General features: G+C 40.6%; 1 protein-coding gene across 1 annotated transcript; it reads left to right on the top strand.

The window, feature by feature from the left end:
• Nucleotides 1-7,496: 7,496 nt before the first annotated feature.
• nudt4b (nudix (nucleoside diphosphate linked moiety X)-type motif 4b) lies at nucleotides 7,497-20,590 on the top strand. The gene is made up of 5 exons (XM_086269301.1): nucleotides 7,497-7,957; nucleotides 15,600-15,710; nucleotides 16,562-16,606; nucleotides 16,766-16,853; nucleotides 17,556-20,590. The coding sequence occupies exons 1-5, from the start codon at nucleotides 7,859-7,861 to the stop codon at nucleotides 17,774-17,776; spliced, it is 564 nt and encodes a 187-aa protein (XP_086125427.1). The 5' UTR covers nucleotides 7,497-7,858; the 3' UTR covers nucleotides 17,777-20,590.
• The last annotated feature ends 1,581 nt before the right edge of the window (nucleotides 20,591-22,171 follow it).

The raw sequence follows: 22,171 nt of genomic DNA, 5'->3' as shown, positions 1-22,171 counted from the left end.
TGTCAGTTACCGCCATATGCCCTCCTCCCAGATGCATTTTGAGCTGTTTGGGTGGATTGCTTCTTTTTGTCAGGCTTTGTGTCATCGTGGCTGTGGGGTTTTGTTTCAGTCGACTTTCCCACATTTGGGCAAGCTGTCACTGTCTGGGTTTGTTTATGCCTCTTTAAAGCCTAATCTTCACATGATTATAGAGTGTCTGTGTTTTTGCTCTACCTCGAGGAGACAGAGGCATTATTGTTAGAGAAACACTTGGTCACAGGTAGCCTCAACAGTTTAACGTAGTGAGATAACATCATTGTGAAGTATTTATTCTTCATGAATCTTCAATGTGATGCTCTAGAGCATGAAAAACTATTTACACATTGTGTAAATTACTATGCCTAATATATAATTCCTTTTCAGATTAATCTTCTGGCAAGATCTCTCTGTGTCTTTCTGAGCAATTCATCATAAGTTATGTTTACTCTCACTGAGTCTGCTTTATCCCCTGCTAGCATAATGACAGGTTCGAATATGCAGCCACAAGTCCCCATTGTGCCCTTCAGCCTTCACAAGCAAGTCATTCTTCCATCCTTGGCTTTGAGACCTGTATTTATCCTGTTGTATAGACTGGAGGAAAGATGTTGATGTGATTTTTGGGTGAAGATTGCAAAGAGACCACATTCCAAAAAGACTTTAAAGCTATAAAGTTGCACACTTACACAATGCTAACTCTCCTTTGTTAAATTTCCAATTGCGTAAGTCTTTGGCCAGAAAACACTGCCAACCCACCACCATCCGATAAGGATAAGATGGATCAAGTTAGTTGAATAGCTAAATAACCCAGTGGAAGTCAGGCAAATTCTTAAGAAGCTAGTAGAGACGAAAGAGGGAGATAAAAATGTACATTTGGGGAATGTTTTTTATACACTGGCTCAAATTATAACTCCTAATAAATGCTAGTGTTGTACTGTGTCTTCTTTGCTGTGTTTTATTATACATATGCCATATCAGCTTCATACTTTTAATGACAGGTGTTGCTTTTAAAGCTTCATTGTGCCCTGGAAGATATCTCTACTTTTTCTGAATCCTGGTAATGTGGATTTGGCTTTTACTGCAAACAGTTTATCAGTGTACTGTCAACAAAGCCTTAAACCTTTAAAATTCTGCTGCATTACCAACAATGCACCTTTATGTTTCCACTCAGTTTAATCTAAAAGATGGGTTCTCAAACTGTGTCCCACGGGCCAGTGGTGGCCCTCAAATAACAATAAAAGAATGCACAAGGGCACTTTTCATTCATCCAGACTTCCTGTCATACAATAACATGGAACCACAGAACAAGACAGAGAGTGTACTCGTCTTTAACTCTTGGCTTCTTGACATGATGCTGAATCAGACTAAAGCTAAAACTCATACAGCTGGGTTTCAATCGCCATACACATCCATCAGCTTCTTCTTATCTAAAGTTGGTTCATGGCGACAGCGGGTTTAACGGGTTATTCCAGGCATTTCCAGGTGAAATGAAATATATAATCTCTCCAGTGTACCCTGGAGAGATTATATATTACATATTATACATCTCCTTTGTTTATGTAGACATAAACAAAAGTGACATTCCCAACAAAAACCACTATTCTCTGAAAGGACAGATTACGAATCATAAAAAAGGGCTCGTGTGTGCTCCTCTTTTCCACTTAGTCATCAAAAGTTTTTGAAATTCTCTGATCTGGAATTGAGATTTCTTTCTTTCACCCAAGGCACATATACATACACTTACATCTAGAGAAACTTATGTTACCCCTTTATAAGCACAGTACATAGACAGACTTCTCTCAGAGAATAGCAAACCTCCAGCTGCCTGTGTGACTCTGTTCACATAATAGCTACTTGTCAGGTAATGCTAGAGGTACTAAACTACTCTGGAGACAAAGATGTTTATTTATGGGTGCGAGTGTGTGTGTGTGTGTGTGTGTGCTGAAGGTGGGGTGGGAGTAGAGGGACTTTTACCTTGGCTGACCTGTGAATTTCTTTTGCATAATTGTTGTAAACACCCATTACTGCTTCTACAGCAAACTCTCTGTCCCACAACAATGGAGTAGATGTTTGTGCTCGTTACATACCAAAGAGCTAGCTGTATGACTGAACTGTGAAACGGGTTGGCCACAATGTGTGAAGTACTGTTTCTTCACACATTTACTGTTCTTAAACGACTTTTTAAGAACAGGCTCATTGACAACATAGTGAGCAATCACAAGCAGAGAATAATCCTGAGGCTCTGTAAGAGGAAGACACTTTGAAGAGTTACCACCTCATTAGCATACACTTCACCATATCAGACATTTTCACACAGTTCAGCCAATCATGTCAATATCTGTGGTTGTTGACATTTACAGGCCTGTGAAAAAGTATTCGACCCTTTTCTGATTTCTCTTTTTTTACATATTTGTCAACCTTAGATGGTTAGATCATGAAACAGATATTAATATTAGCCAAGGGAGGTTTAAGTATTATTGACTTGTTTAAGGTTGTGCCAAAGCATCTCAGTTGGATTTAAATCAATGCTTTTGGTGCGTTCCTAAATAAGTCGGAAGTCAGAAATTTCAAGTTTTAAGGAGTCACTCCTGGGAGTGGCAGCCCTCCAACTTGAGTCAGATTCAAGTTCTCGGTTTCTGCCTTGGTGAAGATACAGCATAGATCTACCTTTGCACAGGCTTATATTCAACAGCTGACAGCAGCACACATCCATCTTGTCAGCCTTGGCCAGCCAGCAGGAGTTTATCAGATGAGTTTCATCTCATTAAACGTTCACTTCACGCTCAGTACCTGAAAACTATTGTTGCATATTTGCTTGTAATAATGACTGTATTTCAGGGAAGGATGTGTTGCAAAAAACTCATTTAAGTGTTCGATAATGGAGACCTTATGGGAAAACAGATGGCTGGACCTAAAATTATCCTGATAGCTGCAGCATGACGATTATCCATGAGCTAAACTTAGGAAAGGGATAAATGATGTCTCATTGTCTTTATCTGGATGAGGACATCTCCATCTTTTATATCAGAGATCCTTTCAGGATTGTGCTATCTGGCCAGTAGCCAGTCCCTCAGATGGCTCATGACTGAAGGCTCAGCGCTGAGGTCAAAGAAGAGACTTATGGGTGAGCTAATCAGCTCAGGATTTTATAGGCATAATCACAGTTGGCTGCTAACACTTAGCGGATCACAGGCAAATGAAGAGGCAGATTGGACTCCGTGTGTGAGAGCGTGGGTGTATGTGTGTGCATCTATAGATGTAGCAACATGTATACACTATTTCTTTGTATTAAAAAAAGTGACACGTGTATCCATGTGTGCATGTTGTGGCAGACTCTCCTGATAAAGTGAAGACAGTCAGTTCTGTGTCCATCCATCTGTCTCAGCATGAGCCAGAAGAAACCGGATCCGTATATTCCCCTCACACCTCGGCTAAATGGGGACCTCTTAATTACCCTCCTTTGCTATGCAAGACGGCGATGATAAACCACTTTAAGTATATGATGACAGAAAGATTTATTCTCCACCGATGCCATCAGGATGATAACATCTGTTGTTATATTAAGGAGCAAGATTTGGTTCAGCTGGTCTGTTTCTAATTTTAGCCCATTATAAATCACTTATAATATATCATGCAAATGACATCAAGAGTCTATAAATACATAAATTTTCTAGCACATCTCCTTTACCCTGATGGTATGGATACAAATGACAACCTGCAGAAACTCTGTAGTCATTTGTAAACTTAAGATGACCACTTAAGCCATTGGATATGCAGTTATCTGGACTATTTGAAGAAATATACACACTCCCTACAATGCTTTTCCCCTTTGTAGCCATTACTTTAAATAGCATATTGCAAATAAATGATTATCTTTTAAATTATTTATAGGTTATGTTGGAATTGCTCTGCAATTATGGTCTAGGAGATCAGATCAGTGCAAAGCCAGGAAACCATTGCTAAAACAAGATGATGATGCTGTCTGACTTGCAGTAACACGATGACCTGCATTTGATGCTTTATTTACATCTGAAGCAACTGATGACAACAGTGATTTGAATGATAATATGACTGGGGTTTACCTGTTTTTTTTTCCACACAGAAGTTTCTAGGTTAAATGGAAGGGGGAGTCAAGAGTTCTCTGTCCCCACACCCCTCCCAATTTCATGGGGGAAAACGTGTGAAAAGGGGTCACTGGGATCATCACGATTAGCCTGTTTCACTGAGTATCAGTCTCATGACACTAGTGAGCTCATCAGTTAGTTCTGCACAATCTCAAAACTACACCCAATGATTTTCTGTAAATCAGCAAACTGAAAGAAACTGAATAGTGGTTATGCTGCACCATTTCCCAACTATCACCTCAAGTTGCTTTACTCCCTCCAAAAAGTCAAAAATATAAATATAATGCAATGATTCACAATAGAACACAGAAAACATATTAACTATTCAACCTGAAACATTTGACTATGTCATGAAAAATATTAGCTCATTTTGAATTTGATGGCAGCAACATGTTTCAAGAAAGTTAAGCTGGGGCAACAAAAGGCTATAAAAGCAAGTGGTACTAAAACAAAACAGCTGAAGGAACATTTTGCAGCTAATTAGGTTCATTTGAAACAGCTCAGAAACATGACTGGGTATCAAAAAAGAGCATCTTAGAGAGGCGGAGATTCTTGACAAAGGTCACTGAAGACTGTGAACAAAATTGTAACGACTTTGAATATCTCATTATCTAAAGTACATAATACAATGCCGTGCCATCCACATGTGCAGATTGGAACTCCGTCATGCAAAGAAGAAGCCACATGTGAGCATGATTCAGAAACTTCTGTGGGCCAAAGCTAGTTTAGAATCGACTGAGTTAAAGAGGAAAATTGTTCTGTGGTCAGATAATTTGAAATTGGACATTATTTGGAAAACATGGATGCCACATCCTCCAGAGGACCATTTGGCTCGTTTTAAGCATTCAATTCAAAGACCTTCATCTCCAATGAAAAGGGGGTGCATTATTGTCTATGGAGGATGCAGCTTACACATCTGGAAAGGCACCATCAATGCTGAAAGGTGTGCGCAAGTATTAGAGCAACATATATTCCCTTCCAGCGACATCTTGTTGAGGGAAGACCTTGTATATTTCAGAAAGACAATATTAAACAGCACACTGTGTTGTCTCCTGAATCCAGTCTGGAGGTCTGATATCTCAGAGCTCTGCCTCACGTTCTACTACATCATTCTACATCAGGACGTCCATGGACAAACCTAAAAAGCTAAATATAAAAGTGTTCATCAGAAGTAGTATTTAGCCTGTTTGCAATCTTAGTGGATGCAGAACTTAAGCCTTCTCCAACTGTTTCTAACAAATAAAATGCTTCTCAAAGTGCAACCTGAGGGATACAAGAATGTATGAGGCCAATGTTTTGGCATTGCATCCATAAGTTACATCTTGAGGGAAAGTACAGGAGTGAAGGAAATCTTGAATGGCAAGCCACGTGAAAGCTAAAGTAGCATTTCCTTTAATGCCAAAGTATTTGACCTAATGACTACACAAAGGCCTAACTGCCAGAAAACTGAGAGTCAAAGGGATCTATGATACACAATTTCATTTTGCCAGCATTTATCTCCTGAAACTTTAAAGACAGAATAAAGATTCACTTGACTATCTCCACAAATCTTCACAAACAAGTCGGATATCACAGTGCCGGTTCCCCTTTGATCAATTTCATTAATTTATGGATTTTTATCTTCCGGAGCTGACTTTGCTTTTGATGTTGTTATTTGCAGGCGTACAGCATGCTGGCCTGCAGGTCAAAGGTAAACCGAGGCCAGGCTCCCACTCAGTTAATGTGTGCCATCAGCACACGTGCTCTACTCTGTCACCATTAGACTGCAATTTGATTATCTGGAGTGAGTTTAAAAGACATCATTTAAACAATGACTACATTTACTTAGCTGATAACTTAGCACTTCCCACAGGTACACGAGAGCAACTGCTATTTGATAGTCTTCCCAGGAAGAACAGGTCAGGAGTTTGTTGTCACAACCTCTGACAAAAAAACAGTTGCAACATCAAGATGCCTAATTCTAGTTTTCAGAAGAAACTCAGAAAAATACTTCTGATACCCACATGTTTGTTTTCCTGCTGAGTGGGAATAACACACTCAGAATATGACCTCTGTAATGACATAAAGTCAGTGAAAGCAGGGAGTATCTCAGTGATTTCCCAACACTGGACAGAATGTGTTGTACGTGATCGTGTGCACACTTTTGTCAAAAAGCAGAAATCTAAGAGGTTTTTAAGCAGCTGGTTCATTTGAACTAGAAAAACAACTTACTACAGCAAGAAGACTGTGTAAGGCACATAGAAGTAGACAGAATGTCTACTTCTTACATGTGGATGTACAAAAGGTGGAACCTGTAAAAGAAAACCCATAAAATCCAATTCAATAAAACTGACACAGCTGACTATATCATGGAAAATGCTTTGTAAATCCATTCTCTTTGTGGGATCTGAGAGGTGGTATTGCTCAGCCGAGCCATGATAATTCAAGGAGAGCTACAGGTCTGGTGGGTCTGGTACTAATATGATTAGCACATATCTGGGGGATTTAAAACTGGGATTTCACAATTTGAGTGTTTCCTTAAAAGATGGTCTTTTAAACTTTCAGTCTGTCTTTTATATCCCAGATCAGAAATCAGCGAGTCAGTGAACAATACCAGGAAAATGTAAAGGCCAGAAATCAGTAATGTCCTCTATCAAAATATCATACTTCAAAAGATCAAAAATGTCATTTCACTTTATTAGAATTAGATTCTGTCAAGGACAAGTCATCCATTAATTCAGTTAGATTTTAAACAGTAGTTTTACTTCCTCCTCGGTTCTCATTCGCACACGAGTCTGAGTATATAATACTGTTTACCTTATGTCTGCGATGGACTGTAAAACTGCCACCAGAGCATAAATATTGTTATCTTGTCTTCTGACAGATTTGTCTCTCTCCCCCCCGTTCCTTTTGAAATTCCGCCACACCAACATCAAGGCTGTAGCTACTGCGGACACTGAGGTCATGTCATCTGCATTTGTGTCTGTGTTGGGCTTTAAGAAAGAAAAAAACGAAACGTCTGTGGAAGGTGCCAGAAAATATGTAGATATACCTGTGCCTGGTCAAGATTTGTTTTTGTTGGATTAGGATATGGGGCAGTCCTAATCAGCATGATTTTTTTCTTTTTCACTGCAACAAAATGATCCCCAGGACCTGCTAAAATTCTTATCAGGAACCACACACTGGATGTTTGATAAAAAGCTCCCTCTTGTACTACTGGAAACAAAATAATAAACTTACGTATCAATCTATGTTTTAGTAGACGCCTAGCCCCGCCCACTTTACACAAACCCATCCAATTAGCTCATCCCCTCCTCAGAGGAGTGATCTGTATTTCCGAAACTCCGGGCTGCTTGTTCATTGTACTGAGTCAGCGGCCATACGCAAATGGATCCAGAGGAGGGCTGTGCTGTGTAGGCTGCACTCTACATAAGCTCTCAACCTGCGGGACTGCGCGCACATACTGCCGACTGGAGATCGCAGGTAGCATCTGGGGGCTTGACTTACACATCAGAGGCTCTGATTTGTGCTTATTTTCACAAGGACAAGCTTAAATCCAGGATTGTCTGACGAGATCTTTCATACATCCTCCGTTCCTGATCTGCCCATCGGGTGCATAGAGCAGTACAATGCGGCGGCTGTGCTGTTGACTAATTGGACACCCCCTCCACCTTTTTTTCTTCTTTTATTTTGCTTTTTTTTTTGCCGGTTCTTACTCAAGGAGGCACATTTCCAAATCAATGATGAAGCTCAAACCAAACCAGACCAGGACATACGATGGCGACGGTTTCAAGAAGAGAGCGGCTTGTCTGTGTTTCAAGAATGAACGCGAAGAAGAGGTAAGAAAGGTTATCCCAGTGTGACGCTGTTTTCCTGCATCTTATCAACAATATGCAGCGTTTGTGTGCTGTGACTTTGTGGCCTAATCAATCTGCATCTAGCAGCCATTCAAAGTGCACAGGGATGCTCTTTTTCAAAACGCACGACGATCCGTAATAAGACACACGGGCTTTGATTTATGGTGTTGCCTACTAGGTGTAGTTACGTGTTTGCTGGCAAAGCCACTGTCTTTTTGGTTTGTGTTTGCGTGCTGCTGATGTGCCTTGGGCCATCCAGTTTAGGCTAGTTTGAGGAGCACGTAGAGAAAAGGGGGGAAAAGCGGTGCTGTCGAGCCACCTTCACCTAGCATCATACGACTAATAGTACGTTTGTTTCAAAATAAAACACACGGGCAGCAGCGCAATGTGAAACTGCCCTCTCAAGTAAGGCGGGGCTCTTATTTTGAAAGTAACTTCCCGTTAGCTTTTCGCTAGCTTGAAGCAACGAGCAGAAGGGGGGCGAGGCGCTCACTTGTACGTTTCCTTTAGTAGAGGGTTTAACAGTGGCGTGGGCTGAGCGGGGGGGGGGGGGGGGGGGTAACAATATATGCCACAGGTATACTGCTAAATATATTTATCAGATGTAAGGTCATTTTAATATGACAATAATGTAAACGTCCATGACCGAGCAGCTTCATTCACGGTTATGCTGCATCCCGCCGGCCTTGGGCGGGCTGCTGCGTAGCAATACTGTTGATTAGGATTTAAAGGGACCATCACATGTAAATAATGAATGGATGTGACAGGCTCTGATGGGCAGTGCTTTAGACCCACCTCAAAGGAGATTTAAGGTAACCTAAGGCAGGGCTTTAGTGAGACGTCCGCCAGATTTTAAACTAGCATAGTTTTCTATTTTATTTTTTTATTTTGTGGGGTGACTGTTTCCTCCCCCTTTTTTGCAATATTTTTTTGTAACTTCAACCCCCCCCCCCCCCCTAATTATCAAAAGCTGTAAAAATGGACCTTATATAATGTCTCTGTCTGCTAACTGGTCTGGTTAACTGGTTTACGTGCATGAATGTTTCACCAGTAAGTGACAAAAGTCAAGGCTGTCCCCTGCATATTCTGGCTTGACTATATTTAGCCGTTTTTTGGCCTGGCATAAACAAAGTGTTACACAATGTGCAGTAAAGACATCACTGTCTGCTGTCACTAGACAGCCACTAAGAGCTCTGCCTAGGCTCTCCAGTGTTTGGCTGTTAAACACACCATATCAGGAATTTTACAAGCATGCAAACAGCATATCTGCTTGTTTGCACATGTGGACGTGGTATGCTGTTGTTATGTAAGATTTTTTTTTGTTTTTAAATGCGTAGCCATAAAAGAAATAGAGATACTGTGCAGAGATGCAGTTTTGCTTTCTTTAGAATTGTTTTGGTTTGGCCATTTTTACTTGCATTAGTGTACTGTAATATTGTGACAACAGAAGGATGTAGGTGACTACTACCCTCAGGACTTTAACAAGCATGTCTGGGTTTGCAACCACAAACATGACTCAGCTTTAAGTAAGAGAACTGATGTGATGCTCTTACTGTAACTGGGTTGGCACTAATGGTGATTTTTGAAGACGATTCACATGTAGTGTAAGCTTTGTAGTAACACATATACACTACATATAGACATGTAGACATTGGATACCTAACTCTGGTGGAACAGGAGCTCTAGATCTGCTCAGCTGTTTTTGTTTTGGAAGGGAAAGGAGAAAGCAGGGCCCATAAGGCCAGAGACTCTGTGATAGCAATAGTTTAACTTCGAACAGTGAAAAATGGGAAGCTGACAATTCAAAGAGACAGACAAGTTGGTTGAGCTGGTGGAATTACATTTCATCACCACAGTGCTAAGTTGTCACAACGAATAATCAAGCAAAAAGAGCCAGTGTTTTTATGTGTGTCTACTTTAAGTCTAAACATGTCAGTAATAGGAAAGCCACATATGTTAGTGTGCTAACATATGTGGTTAATGTGATGCATCATAGTAAAAGAATTTCAGCACTATTTTCCCCAGTGGTCGTCGCTTGGTATAATTCAATCAAATTGTGTGCTCACTGAATTATGTAATGTCCGTGCTGCCTCAAAGCTGCAATATGGCTATTTTACAGTCACCTTCAGTTCATTTTGGCTTTCCAGCCTGAAATTTTCATTGTTTTGCTTTGCTTTGGTCCTCCCTCCTTCTTCAGCCTTTTGTCTGCCGCTGTTGGTCTAACAGAAAGGCCTGTACAATACTTTCTAGCTGGGCCATAAAATCTTCAACTACTAGAGCTACAGTTGCTCAGATTTGCTAATTTAGTTGTCTACCTTCTTAATGTGCTTCCAGTGGTTTAGTGTTTAACACATTCACTCGGTGAGCGAAGGGTCACTTGTTTGTTTCCAGACGCAGACAAAAATCTCTTCAGGGGTTGTGTCGGGAAGTAAAACTGGTGGCGAATCAAACAAGGGGAGCTACCTGCTCTGTCGACCCTTTTGTCTAAGCCAGAATTCAGTTCTTGGGTTCCAGTGACCTACCATTATCTCATGGTTAGCACCAGGGTCTCTTCGGTCAGTTTTGGGGGTTCTCCATGACCGCGCTGACTTGTTTGCAGATAATTTACATTACAGTGCGTCCCAGGTGGTGAAGTTTAAGCTAACATCTCAGAAATATAACAGGAATAACTACTTGGCTGTTTGGCCCTGAGCTACAGCTACTCAAAGGTGTGCGCAATGGAGTAGTATCAACGCTTTAGACTGAAGAATATATTCTTGCATTCACCTGAGTGTCACAAACTATGATTCCATATAAATGCAAAGCAGTTTTATAAGGTGATGATGTCACATGGTATTCTTGCTTGAAAGCCACCACCCCCATGTCAAATCTAGCAGTTGCCGTCAGAGGCTTTTAACACAGTGAATTTTAATGCCATAAGTGTTATCAGGATAACAGTTTTAGCAGTAACCTCTGTGTTTCTCAGATTTTACCCCATGGTTTGATATTGAAAGTATCCCAGCAAGTAACAAATGCTGTCATCATGGAAATGGTGGTGGCCGGTTACCAGTTTGAGAAGACGCTACATCTTAACATCAAGAATGAAGTCGCATGTGTTCTCTGCATTTGCATTTTGTGCTGTTTTCCTCCGAAGTTGCTTGTTTATGACTCTAATTAGTTGTCGTATAATGCAGCCACTATATTAATTTCTCAGCACCATCAATCATGTCTCCTGCGCTCCTCTTCTTTGGTGTCTGTGACTTTACATCATTCTGTCCTCCGGTTGCCTGCCTGGCATGTGGAGCCTTCTTTATTTGACAGCTACAGGCAGTTCCCCATGGGGAGGAGGTGTTTATGTCCTCCAGAATATTCCTCCCTGCTGTCTCCGTTTTGAGGCCATGCCAGAAGACCGACTCTGTTTTTAACTAATAGTGGTTCTGAAAATTTTTTGCCTATTCATGAAGTTAACTAGTGTTCAGAGAGGTTGTGTAATCAGTGACTTCTGGGCTCTACAGCATACACGTCTTTACATTGAAGTCTTTAAAGATGACTCATGTGTATTTCATTGTGTATTTCGCTATCCAGAGGAGGCTTATAGACACACACCCTGTCTAAGTGGTATGCCACTGGTAAACATGCAGTGTTATATGTACATGGTAAAACCTCTGAGCAAGTTGCTGCTAAATTTGCATCCACCATGCAAAAAGTTACAAAGTGCCCAAACAGTTCATGTCTTATGGCTGATTTGGATTTCTGTGGTGGTTATGTCGTAAGCTATATAACCATTCATGCTTGTGCATGGCGTTAATTACCTTGTGGTCATATCCCACTGTTTTATATGTGATGCCAGCCACGATAGAAACAAATAAAATCCTAGGACTTTTCTGTTTCTTTCTCTCTCTCTCTTTTTTTTTTCCCTTCCCTAACGTATTTGTCCCTCATGTTTTGCCTCTTTGTAAATTCTCTCACATCCATTTCAGTGATTTTGGTTTGGCGATGTCCCTCATATGTGAGTCCTTATATCGAAGCTTGATTATTATTCCTCATGCTAGGGCGGAAAATCGTATCTCATTGATCAAAGACTGTGGCGAAAAAGCAAATGGAAATGTATAGGCTTGAACAGGCCAGTCACAATAGTTCCATTTGTTCCATTTTCATTTATTTACATTTCCAGGTAGATGCACGCCAGATTACACTGTAAGGTTTCACAAGGGTTTTGTAGTTGTTGTTTGTAGTGTCACCATTGGCATATATTTACCAAACAATACTTTCTTTTTGCTACTAACATGCATGTGGTACATCAATTATCAATAATGTTGCCCTGCCACCTTTAGGGAGGTTTGTCAATCTTCCTTCTCCTATAAAAGAATTAAAACTTGGAATATGCTTTTATGATTTCTTACGTTGTCAAAGGAGGAAAAAAAGCAGTAAACAGTCCCTCCCCCAAGGCAATTTTTCTCTTCTTTTTTTATGGCTAGAGAGTAAACATATATGTAAACCAAATAATGTAAACAGTGTAAGGAAAGGTTAGTAAAAATACATATTGGTGGAAAAAACTATAATAAAATACAAACATGAAGGAAATGTTTTCAGTCTTAGTCTTCCAGTTTTTTATGTTATGCAAAATAACAGCTTCTGTTAACTAAGGTAAGAAAGACTCCCTGCTTGAACTGTATGTTGACCAATCTTGGTTACGTGCTTATTCTGCCCCTAAAGACCCATTTTAAGTAAGTAAAGTTTATTTATATAGTCATTTGATGGCTTAAAATACCCTGCCTGTTTTTGACTTCTTAACCCTGGAAAAATCGGTCTAGTTTTGCTTGTTATTTTTTATAATTACAAAAAAATCAAATTGGAGGAACTGTAATAACTCTGCCCAGAGGCCTCTCCTCTAGCCCGACCTTCTTTCTGAACATAAGTGGGTTTTCAGTGCTCAGAGTTCACCATCAGCTGACTGTTGACCTGCCATCCAGGTGTGAGTTATTTTGTTTTTGGGTTTTTTTGGCCTCTTTAAATTGTAGCTTGTGTGCTGTTTTTGTACTAACTGGTCTTTTTGTTCGGTGGGTTGCTATACAGCTCAGAAGGCGGAGCTTAGTTAATCTATACTATAATTATTATTATTTTTTTTTTAGTTGATAACGGGAATACCAGTTCACGTGACTGTTCAAGTTACTGAAAATAAATGAACAAACGGTTCAAATAAAAGTGTAATAATGATAATTATATAAAGGAAATGGACATATTTTGGCAGTTCTTTTACAACATGTAACATGGTTTCTTTTTATTGTGATCAAAAGGACTTGTGTTTGGGAAATTCTCTAAATTTTTGAATGTAGGTGAATGGCCTAAAGAGGTTGCAGGTCCATATTTGGCATTGGACAGGTGAAATTGTGCCCTACTGCTGCACTTCTGTATGAAATATGGAGCAGTGTGAAGAAGCAAACCTCTTTAATTAAAGATGGTTTGTAAAATGTAGATTCCAGTCTCTACATTCCAAAATTGACCCAACCCCTCTTTTCTTAGGGTGGATGAATAATATTTCCTCTTCAACAACTACAACTAAACGCTAAAATGAGCTTCGTTGTTGCTGCCCCGGAAACACCGTGTTTTGTATACATCGCGCACTCACTGCTTAGCGATCTCCCCTTAATCCTCGCCGGCTGCAGTTCAGCACACACGCACTGTTAAGACGTGAGGACCATTTGGCACACCCGTGAAGTCGCCAAGTCGGTGAGCCTGCGTGGAACCTCATGGCACAGTAATGACTTCTGGCAGGTGACATTCACATTTGTAAAGGAGGAAAAATAAAATCACTGCTGCACACTGACAAACAAAATAAAAGATCTCACTGGCAAAAGCCCTCCTGTTGTTGAGGGAGCTTACCGAGGCAGGTTACCAGGTTCAGCTTTGCACATTTCTTATAGTTTGCACCCTCCTGAGAGAACGGCATGCCCTGCACCAGTGCTGCTTGTACTATTATCTAAGCTGTACACCTGTCACATAACATAAACATCTGTTGTGTGATGCTTCTTCTTAACATCATCACTAGGGAAATCTTTGCACGCATGCACTTAACATCGGTTCCCCATCACCCCCACCCTAACCTGCAATCCGGGAATAAGCAGGTGGTTGAGTCAGGCATGTGAGCAAGACACCAGCCGGCAACTGATAGATAGGGCTCCAGTCATGTGCCGTATCAGTCAGACAGTCTGGTCTTCAGCCCAGGCAATTTAGAAGAGCCTCAGAAAGCCTCGTGTAGCCGCGGCCACAATCCCATTAGAGAACGTAAGGGAAGCCATACGAAAGCTGAGGTGGGATTAAGCGACAGGCTGACTTCTCTCACAGATTACTGCATATGAAGTCAGTTAGGTTGCGTTGTTCACCATCTGTTGCACATGCACATGCTCACAGATTTCTCACACTAATTCATGGACGTTCACTGTGTGGCCCCTTTGCCCTGACCGGCGCCCCCGCTTGTTTGTTGATGCTGGATTATGACAGAAAAAGGAAAAATGCTAAAATGTGCTAGAATCACGCTTAAATGAACCATCAGACTGTGACAGAATCCTGCTTTGTTTGTTTTTTTTAAACACACTTGTTGGCTGTATGTGTTAATGATGATGACACAGCTTCATGCTAAATGCGATAATGCTCATAGCAGCTGTTTTCGTGTTTCTTTCGATTGCTATGTGGATACTGCCGCAAACCGCACACACAGGCACATCTGATCTGTACGTATCAGTGGACACTGCAACTGTCGTGTAATTCAAACCCCAGCGGGGCGCTCGGGAGCACCGGCAGAATTTTAGGGGCCCCCAGCTGAGTTTACAAGCATTGTCCGCTGAGTTCATGTTGTTTCGGGACCACATGGACACTGGTATTAATTAGGGTTGAGTATTTTCAAGAATGGGCATCCACATGAAGTGGTGGGGGGGGGTGGGGGGGGGTGGGGGGGGAAGAGTAAATAAAGGAGTAAAAACTGGATTATTTGCTCAAAGAAATATATATTTATCTAAATGTGTGTAGCATCTTTATGCAACTCAATTTGTCTGTGTGACAAAAAAAAACCCTTTTGTATAAAGTCAAGGGGATATGGACTACACTGAAAGTACTTTCACCTGGTCCCTTATTTAAATGGCGGCCACAATGGATCAGTCCACACTGGATTGATTAATTTGGTACAAAGCAATCATCCCATCTATGAACTAGCTTGTAGCTCCCGAGCCTTGGTTTGTGTTGTCTCGTGGTCTTAAATCTGGTGTTTCGCATTCGTAAGAAAAAAGCATGCACCATGGAGCATGGAGTCACTCCACTAAGAGCATTAAATGTGCATGGATCCTCTTAAAGAGATCAGAAAGTAGTGAAATAAGACCACCTGTGTCTCTCTACAGTCCACAGCTGTCTGCGTTCAGTTCTGCGAGTGAGTGTAATCCTGTCTTTGGCATCTTGTGAGCGACGCTAAGCCAACTCCAACCATCAGTCTGTTTTGAGTCCCAAGGGTCATGGTTCATGTCCTCAAGTTGCAATATAGGCCACTGAAACTCTGTATGCTCCTGCGTGCTTTAACTCCTTTGGTTTATTGGGGTTTAAAGTAAAAATAATAACTCGGTCTGCATTTCCTAAAGTTTTTCTTTTTCTTTGACAGGTTCTGCTGGTCAGCAGCAGTCGGCATCCAGACCAGTGGATCGTCCCCGGAGGAGGGATGGAGCCAGAGGAGGAGCCATGTGGCGCAGCAGTGCGAGAAGTGTTTGAGGAGGTAAATAAATCTGTGCCCTGACTTTGTTTTAATGTTACCGTATATAAGTCAAGTTTGAAGTCTATAAAGTGAAATAGGTTTGAAGTCTATAGGTAAGGGTGAGAGGTTTTTGAAGGGGTACAGTGTCGGCAGCTGGGTGAATGAGGAGCCTGATGGTATTTCAGAGTTCCCCCTGGTTGAGAACCTTGTGTTCTCAGCAACGTCAGTGGTCTAAACTTGGCCCTTCACTAGATTCCTGTGCATTCACAAACCCTGTAGCCTTTCCCTCAGGACACATCAGTGGGGCAGACTGACACTTGAGCAGATGACATATGTCTTAACAGTAATTTGAGGCCTGTGAACAGAACACAGTACATCTGAATTAATAAAATGACTGTTATGAAAGGGACTCTCTCATATTACTGTAATAACAATCTGCAGAATTCAAGCAAGTTTCTTTTTATTATTGTATTCTTACCCAGGTGATGACCCAGTACAGTATAAATGACAGTGAAATCTTTTATATTGATGTTATATGTCGACCTTTAACTCTGTAGCTCGTAGCTTTGCTACTAGTTTCTGCAAAAACTGTCATAGGGGTTTAATTTGTTCAGTCCTGATATATGTATTCTTTATTTGTGGGCAGTTATCTGTTGGACTGTCCTGAATGTTGAAACGCGACACAGTTCCCACTGTGTTGATGCAGAATGCTGCTTTTCTGTTGTTTTCACTTTCTATTCATCTCTGTGACTGATCTTCTACAGAGGCCATAGCTACTTGAGCCTTCCAACAAAGAAGTATACTCTGTGCTTCCCAAACACTACAGCCAGTAGAAATGAATGATTTTCTTTTCTCCTTTATCTTTTCCTCAGGCCGGTGTGAAGGGCAAACTAGGACGCTTGCTTGGTGTATTTGAGGTAAGCTTTTCACAGGACAGGACAAAATGTGCAAATTGTATAAAATCTGCAATTTTTTTTTTTTACTTTAAAATTGGCAAATAAATGTAGGTGTGAATTGCATGATTTATTGCATCGCTGCATTGTAATTAAATATACATCTGTCTCTGATCCTTAAAGCAAAACCAAGATCGTAAGCACCGAACGTACGTGTACGTGTTGACTGTGACGGAAACCCTCGAGGACTGGGAAGACTCTGTCAACATAGGTAAAGTTTTGCTTCATGTCCTCCCCTTAAGCATCAATACTTGCGGTTTTGAGTGCTGCTGCTTACACCATACTCTGTATTTTTTATTTATGTGAAGACTAGAGTACTGCACAGAAACCACACTGGCAGTTACAACAGGTGCCTATAAATCTAGGCCACTGATCATTACTGCAGTGGTACTTAGCTGCAGTACGGTATATTACAGCTGTCAGTGCGGCGGACGTCAGTATCCAGTCTGTGTAATCCAAAGCCTAATGTATCCCCTCTGTTCTTGCTTTGAACTCTGAAAACCTTGCATATGTCAGTTTGGTCTGTACATGCATATTTGAAGGTTTTCAGGTATATATATATATTTGAGTTTCAAGATACTATAGATATAGATGGATACTGTATCTTCACCCTACTTTAATGCATCTTATTAAGAATGCAAGTTTGCCTCATTGTGACATTCTGTGAAATGTTTCAATCCAGTGTCACTGTTTTTTATTTTTTTTCTTCTAACAAGTGAAAATGGGGTAACCTGCAGAAGCTATTAAAGCTCACAGTCCACTTTGTCTTTTGATATGAAGTCAAATCAGCTTGTGGAAAAGGGAAAGAAGGGGTTACGTGGCTTGTTCTGCACAAAAGTTACAGTTTGTGTGACAGTGCACTTTGCTGGTGATTAAGAAAACCTGATCTTCAGTTCTCTGTCTCCCTCTGCAGGTCGTAAGCGGGAGTGGTTCACCGTGGAAGAAGCCATCAAAGTGCTGCAGAGCCACAAACCCGTTCACGCCGAGTACCTGCGGAGGCTCCAGCTCAGCTGCTCTCCCACCAATGGAAACTCCATCCTCCCGAGCCCCTCATCAAACGACAACTACCCCCATTACAGCGCTACACCCACCACACCCTCGACGGGCAGCGTGCTGGGCTCCTCCTGCAGATAGGACTGCAACTCAACCTCCTGTCCTGTCTAGCTGAGACAGTTCACCTAAAGTCTGTACAGTCTCGTGCATGAATCTAAAGACTTTTTCAGAGTTGTGGCTCTTCTTGTATGTATAGTTTCTAATCTTAGCTGCAGGACAGACCAAAGCCATTGCCAGAGCCGTGTTAAAGACTGAGCAGGAGAAGCTGGGAACACTCTGGCAGAGAAACTGTGATTGTGGCTAAATCGAACACTTTTCTTTTGCTGGCAAACGTCAGAATGAGGAGCTGAAGTTTGGGACGAAGAAGCTGCAGACTCTGCTGGTACGAGTGACCTCGTGAAGGAATGCCTTACAGAAACTTTGTATGAATGTGGTATTGGGGTTGTTTTGTTTCACTGATGGTCCTTTTTATGTCGTTTTATTTGAACGAATATGCTGCGTGAATTCTAATAAAGCGTAGTCGACAGTGTTAATTGGTAAGAGACGGACACGTTGCATTTTAATGTAAAAGCGTGATTTCCTTTCCACCATGTTAACCATTAACTAATGACAAAATACAGTTAATTGATCTAAATTAGTATTTTCACTTAAACTTGGATGTTGGTGTTAACAAATGCAGCTGGAGTGAAGGTACTGGAGTATTTCAGTTAACCATTAACCTGTAAAACAAAACAAAAAAAAAAAAGTTTCTACCTCAGTGAGCCTAAACTGGATATGATGATCGCCATGGTCATGTCACAGAATGATAGCACTGCTGTGTTTATAGTTAAACATGAGCCAGTGTCTGCGAAGTTGAGTGTCAGCCAACCTTGACTGATCAAACACTGCTCTGATGTCAGTTTATGACCACATACCCTTTTATCAGTGCTCAGTGTTTCCCCACTGAAAAGTATTCAGAAGTGCAAATTACGACCTTGCTGGGGTCGTGTGGCCGGGCTCAACTTGAGATGCTTGGAGGGAGGGAAGTGCATTGCTGTGATTTATGCTGAATGAAAACAATTGAATGATTGTCTGCTTTTCCTTTAACCAGCAGCAGTTTTCTCTCTCTTGTCTCGTGGTGCTGTTTGAAGAATCTGTCCACTAATTACATTTCCACATAAACTATGATTGCTTTGTCCTGTGTTTGCATAGGGCTGCAATTAATGCATCAAATGACTTGACAATGACTTTTTTTTTTTCCTGTTTTTTTTCCCTGTTGATCTGTTAATGTCTTGGTTTATTCAATGCTGCCGGGGGAGGGGGGAATATCTACTGGATCAGTGAGTTAAGTGATGCAAAGCAAAGGTAAAATGATCCAGTGACAGTTTGATTCAAAGAAAGAAACAGTGCATTTTTAATCTTTGATAATTCTTACCATTTCCAACACAACCTTTGGCCTAAAAAAATTATTTATATATATACACACACACACACACACACACACACACACACACACACACACACACACACACACACACACACAAAAAAAAAAAAGAAATCCATCTTCCTTTTCAAAAGCCAAAGAAAAGTGGCTCACCCCAGCTTTTAAATGTCACGTTTCCTCCCTGAAAACAGACTCCCACTCTCTCCTGCTTTGACGGCTGAATGACGACTAGTTACCACACGCCGATTTGTAAATAGCTTTGAGGAGAACCGCTGACAATGTGTTTTTAACCGAAATGAAGCTGTAATTTCTCTCTTTAATGTTTTATATATTTTTTTTAACAATGTACAAATGGCAGAAAAAGAAGACCTGTAGGAACTCTCCCTGACCCCCCCCACTGAGTACGCACACTACAGGGTATTTGTATCACAACATAGTGACGTGCCACAGGTTTAGGATGTGAAGGTCGGCTGGTGTTTGTGTTGAGGTGATGGAGGGGGGTGCATCATGTAATAGTTGTATTAAAATGACTGACAGCAGCGAATGAGATTATATGGATGATAATCTGAAACTTTAAGATGAAAGCCTTTTTAACAGACACAGACGTCACACGAGTATTGACCCAGAGTAAACAAGGATTTATTTTTATTATTATTATTTTTTAATGCAGATGTATGGGACATGCAGAGGGCTGGTGCGAACATCAAAGATCAGATGAATGCATTTGGAAATGAAAACGGTGGTACAATCCAGGCATTTCTCATTCTTTTGTAGGAGTTCAGTCATATCTTCAGATTTCATGCCACGTCTCACTTTATCTTCCAGTAGATGCTGCTCTTTCACAAAACCTTATCTGCAGTATCGTAAAATAATACAGCGGTTCAGCTCGCGTACAGTCTCGGCCTGTTTCTATGTGTGTCTGGACAGAAATATGTGCCAAATTAAAGGAAAACAGTTTGTATCCTTATGGGAGGTAAAAGAACTTGATGTTAGTGTTTTAATCGTCTATATCGTAGAGCGAGAGGGTGGAAAAAAACATCTCAAACACTGTTTGATTAAAATCTTTGTTTTATTTCAGAATATGATTGTTTTATAATGTGAAAAATCTCTTTCTAAATCCAAACTGCACCCTACATTGTTCAGATTCTCATGAGGCGGTGATTCTTTACCTCGCGCCGTTTTGAAGTTGAACACATGCGACTGTGTCAGACCACAATCTGAACGTGAGCCCAACTTGAATCCATTAATCCTGATGTTCTACAGCTCCCAGTCACATCTCCCTCCGCTTGTTGAGATGCTGTTGGATGCTCGGATCTTTGCTGATCTGTGATTGGTCTTACTGTAAACAAGGCAAACTAAAGATTTGTTATTGTTTATCTTAATATGCACAGCAATGTTTCATGTGAAAGTGGGTTAAAGAATTGGAGAGGAAAGACCTTTGGAGAAGAGTGCATTAAAGAGGAAAAATCTTATTTCAACAGTTGTTGAGGATTTATTTAACTGATTGCAGCATATACTGTTTTTTAAATGTTTTTATATGTAAGAATTATTTGTCAAATTAAGCCATAGTGTTTGTGTTTATATATGTATGTATGTGTGTTTGCTAGCTGATATACTAGAGTAGGACAGTTTTCACAGTGACAGGAGCTGAAAAATTACCTTTAGCAAAAGTTTCACGATGGAGTGACTATTACAGAGCCCCTCAGTCTGGAGAGTACAGCAAATCCACATTTTATCAAAGTACCTGAGCCTTGAGTGCAGCTTTACCATAAGGTTTAACACAGCTGAATACAGGCTAATGTCTCTGAGAATCGAGTCAGCCTCACACAGAATAAAATCTCAGGCTTTTTATGATTGTGACGGAGCTCTCACTGATCAAAGTCAAGGCTGTAAAAGCTTTTTTAGTAGTCGTAATTTACAACTTGTGAAAATCAAACGCCGGCTCCTTTGTCTGGAAGGGCATACCTGCTGGACCCAGTTCCTCGTATCCATCAGCAGTTTCCTTTGAACACAACAGCGCAGTGCAGATCACACAGATCTGCTGACAAAGTCCCCACTATACTAACAGTTTTGTTGTGTTTTTTGACTCTACACTATCACAGAGGAGTAAAAAATACGTCAAAATTAATTCAAGAGTTTTAACAAAAGTACAAAACCGAATTTGTGTTCTAAAGCTTTTTAAATAAGTTACCCAAAGAGATGTCTGTGCATGAGAAGATGGCCTTCATTAGGATTATTATGCGCTTTCAGCTAATAAAAGTGGATGGTGACAGGATTTTTTCCATCTTGGAGAAAAAAAGAATAAGAGAAAAGTATAGCATAACACCTTATCTGTCAAACATGGTGAAAGCAGTGTGATGGCACTGACATGGATGAAAGTAGAAGTGGGCCACTAGTGTTTGCTGATGGAAGAAGCAGGAGGAATTTTGTGCCAAGGCAAAGAAGTAGGATGCTCTTCTATGGCCTGGTCACCTGATCTGATCGATTCTAGACTTCAGGCAGTTATTGATGACAAAGGATTTTCATCCAACTATTTAAAAAAGCTCCATATTTAAAATTATCCTTGTGAAGTCTGAACCATGAAATAATGGCCAGAAAATCCAATTTTTTGTTTAAAAAAAGTGTTTGTAGCTTATTCAGCTATTTCAAGTGTTTATTGAACCTTGCAATTTAGAGTGCAATTTATCACACTGATGATGTAGAGATATAAAACTCACCCAAAAGGGTGTCAAATATGACGCACTTGACCTGAGTCTCTCGAATTACTCCCGAACGTCTGAAGAAAATGACTGCACTTCCTGCACAGTTAATGCAGACATTTATTCTTGAGTTCAAGCTGAAAGTCATATAATCACATCTTGATCGACTGATTTAAAATCCATCATGGTGGTGTACATAGGCAAAACTTTTGCTGGACAAATATATCAGTTTTCCCAAGTAGTGTTAGCTGAATCTTTAAAAATGTTGATTGGTGTTGAGTAATTTAGTTCACAATTTCAAAACGGCCGTTAAACTTTAAAAAAAAAAAAAAAGTCTGCAGGGAAATAAATAGT

Source organism: Aulonocara sp. 'chitande type north' Nkhata Bay, linkage group LG17, assembly GCF_057382095.1.
Source record: "Aulonocara sp. 'chitande type north' Nkhata Bay isolate Kocher_YH1m ecotype deep benthic linkage group LG17, A_spYH_male_GT1.1, whole genome shotgun sequence".
NCBI lineage: Eukaryota > Metazoa > Chordata > Actinopteri > Cichliformes > Cichlidae > Aulonocara > Aulonocara sp. 'chitande type north' Nkhata Bay.
Note: the sequence above shows the minus strand (reverse complement) of the source record. Positions and strands in the feature narration are given on the sequence as shown.

Bases quoted from the DNA above. Each gene is read 5' to 3' on its own strand.
- nudt4b (XM_086269301.1), top strand. From the start codon at position 7,859: ATGATGAAGCTCAAACCAAACCAGACCAGGACATACGATGGCGACGGT. The intron at 15,711-16,561 runs GTAAATAAATCT...TCTTTTCCTCAG, and splicing joins TGCGAGAAGTGTTTGAGGAG to GCCGGTGTGAAGGGCAAACT. The intron at 16,607-16,765 runs GTAAGCTTTTCA...TGATCCTTAAAG, and splicing joins GCTTGCTTGGTGTATTTGAG to CAAAACCAAGATCGTAAGCA.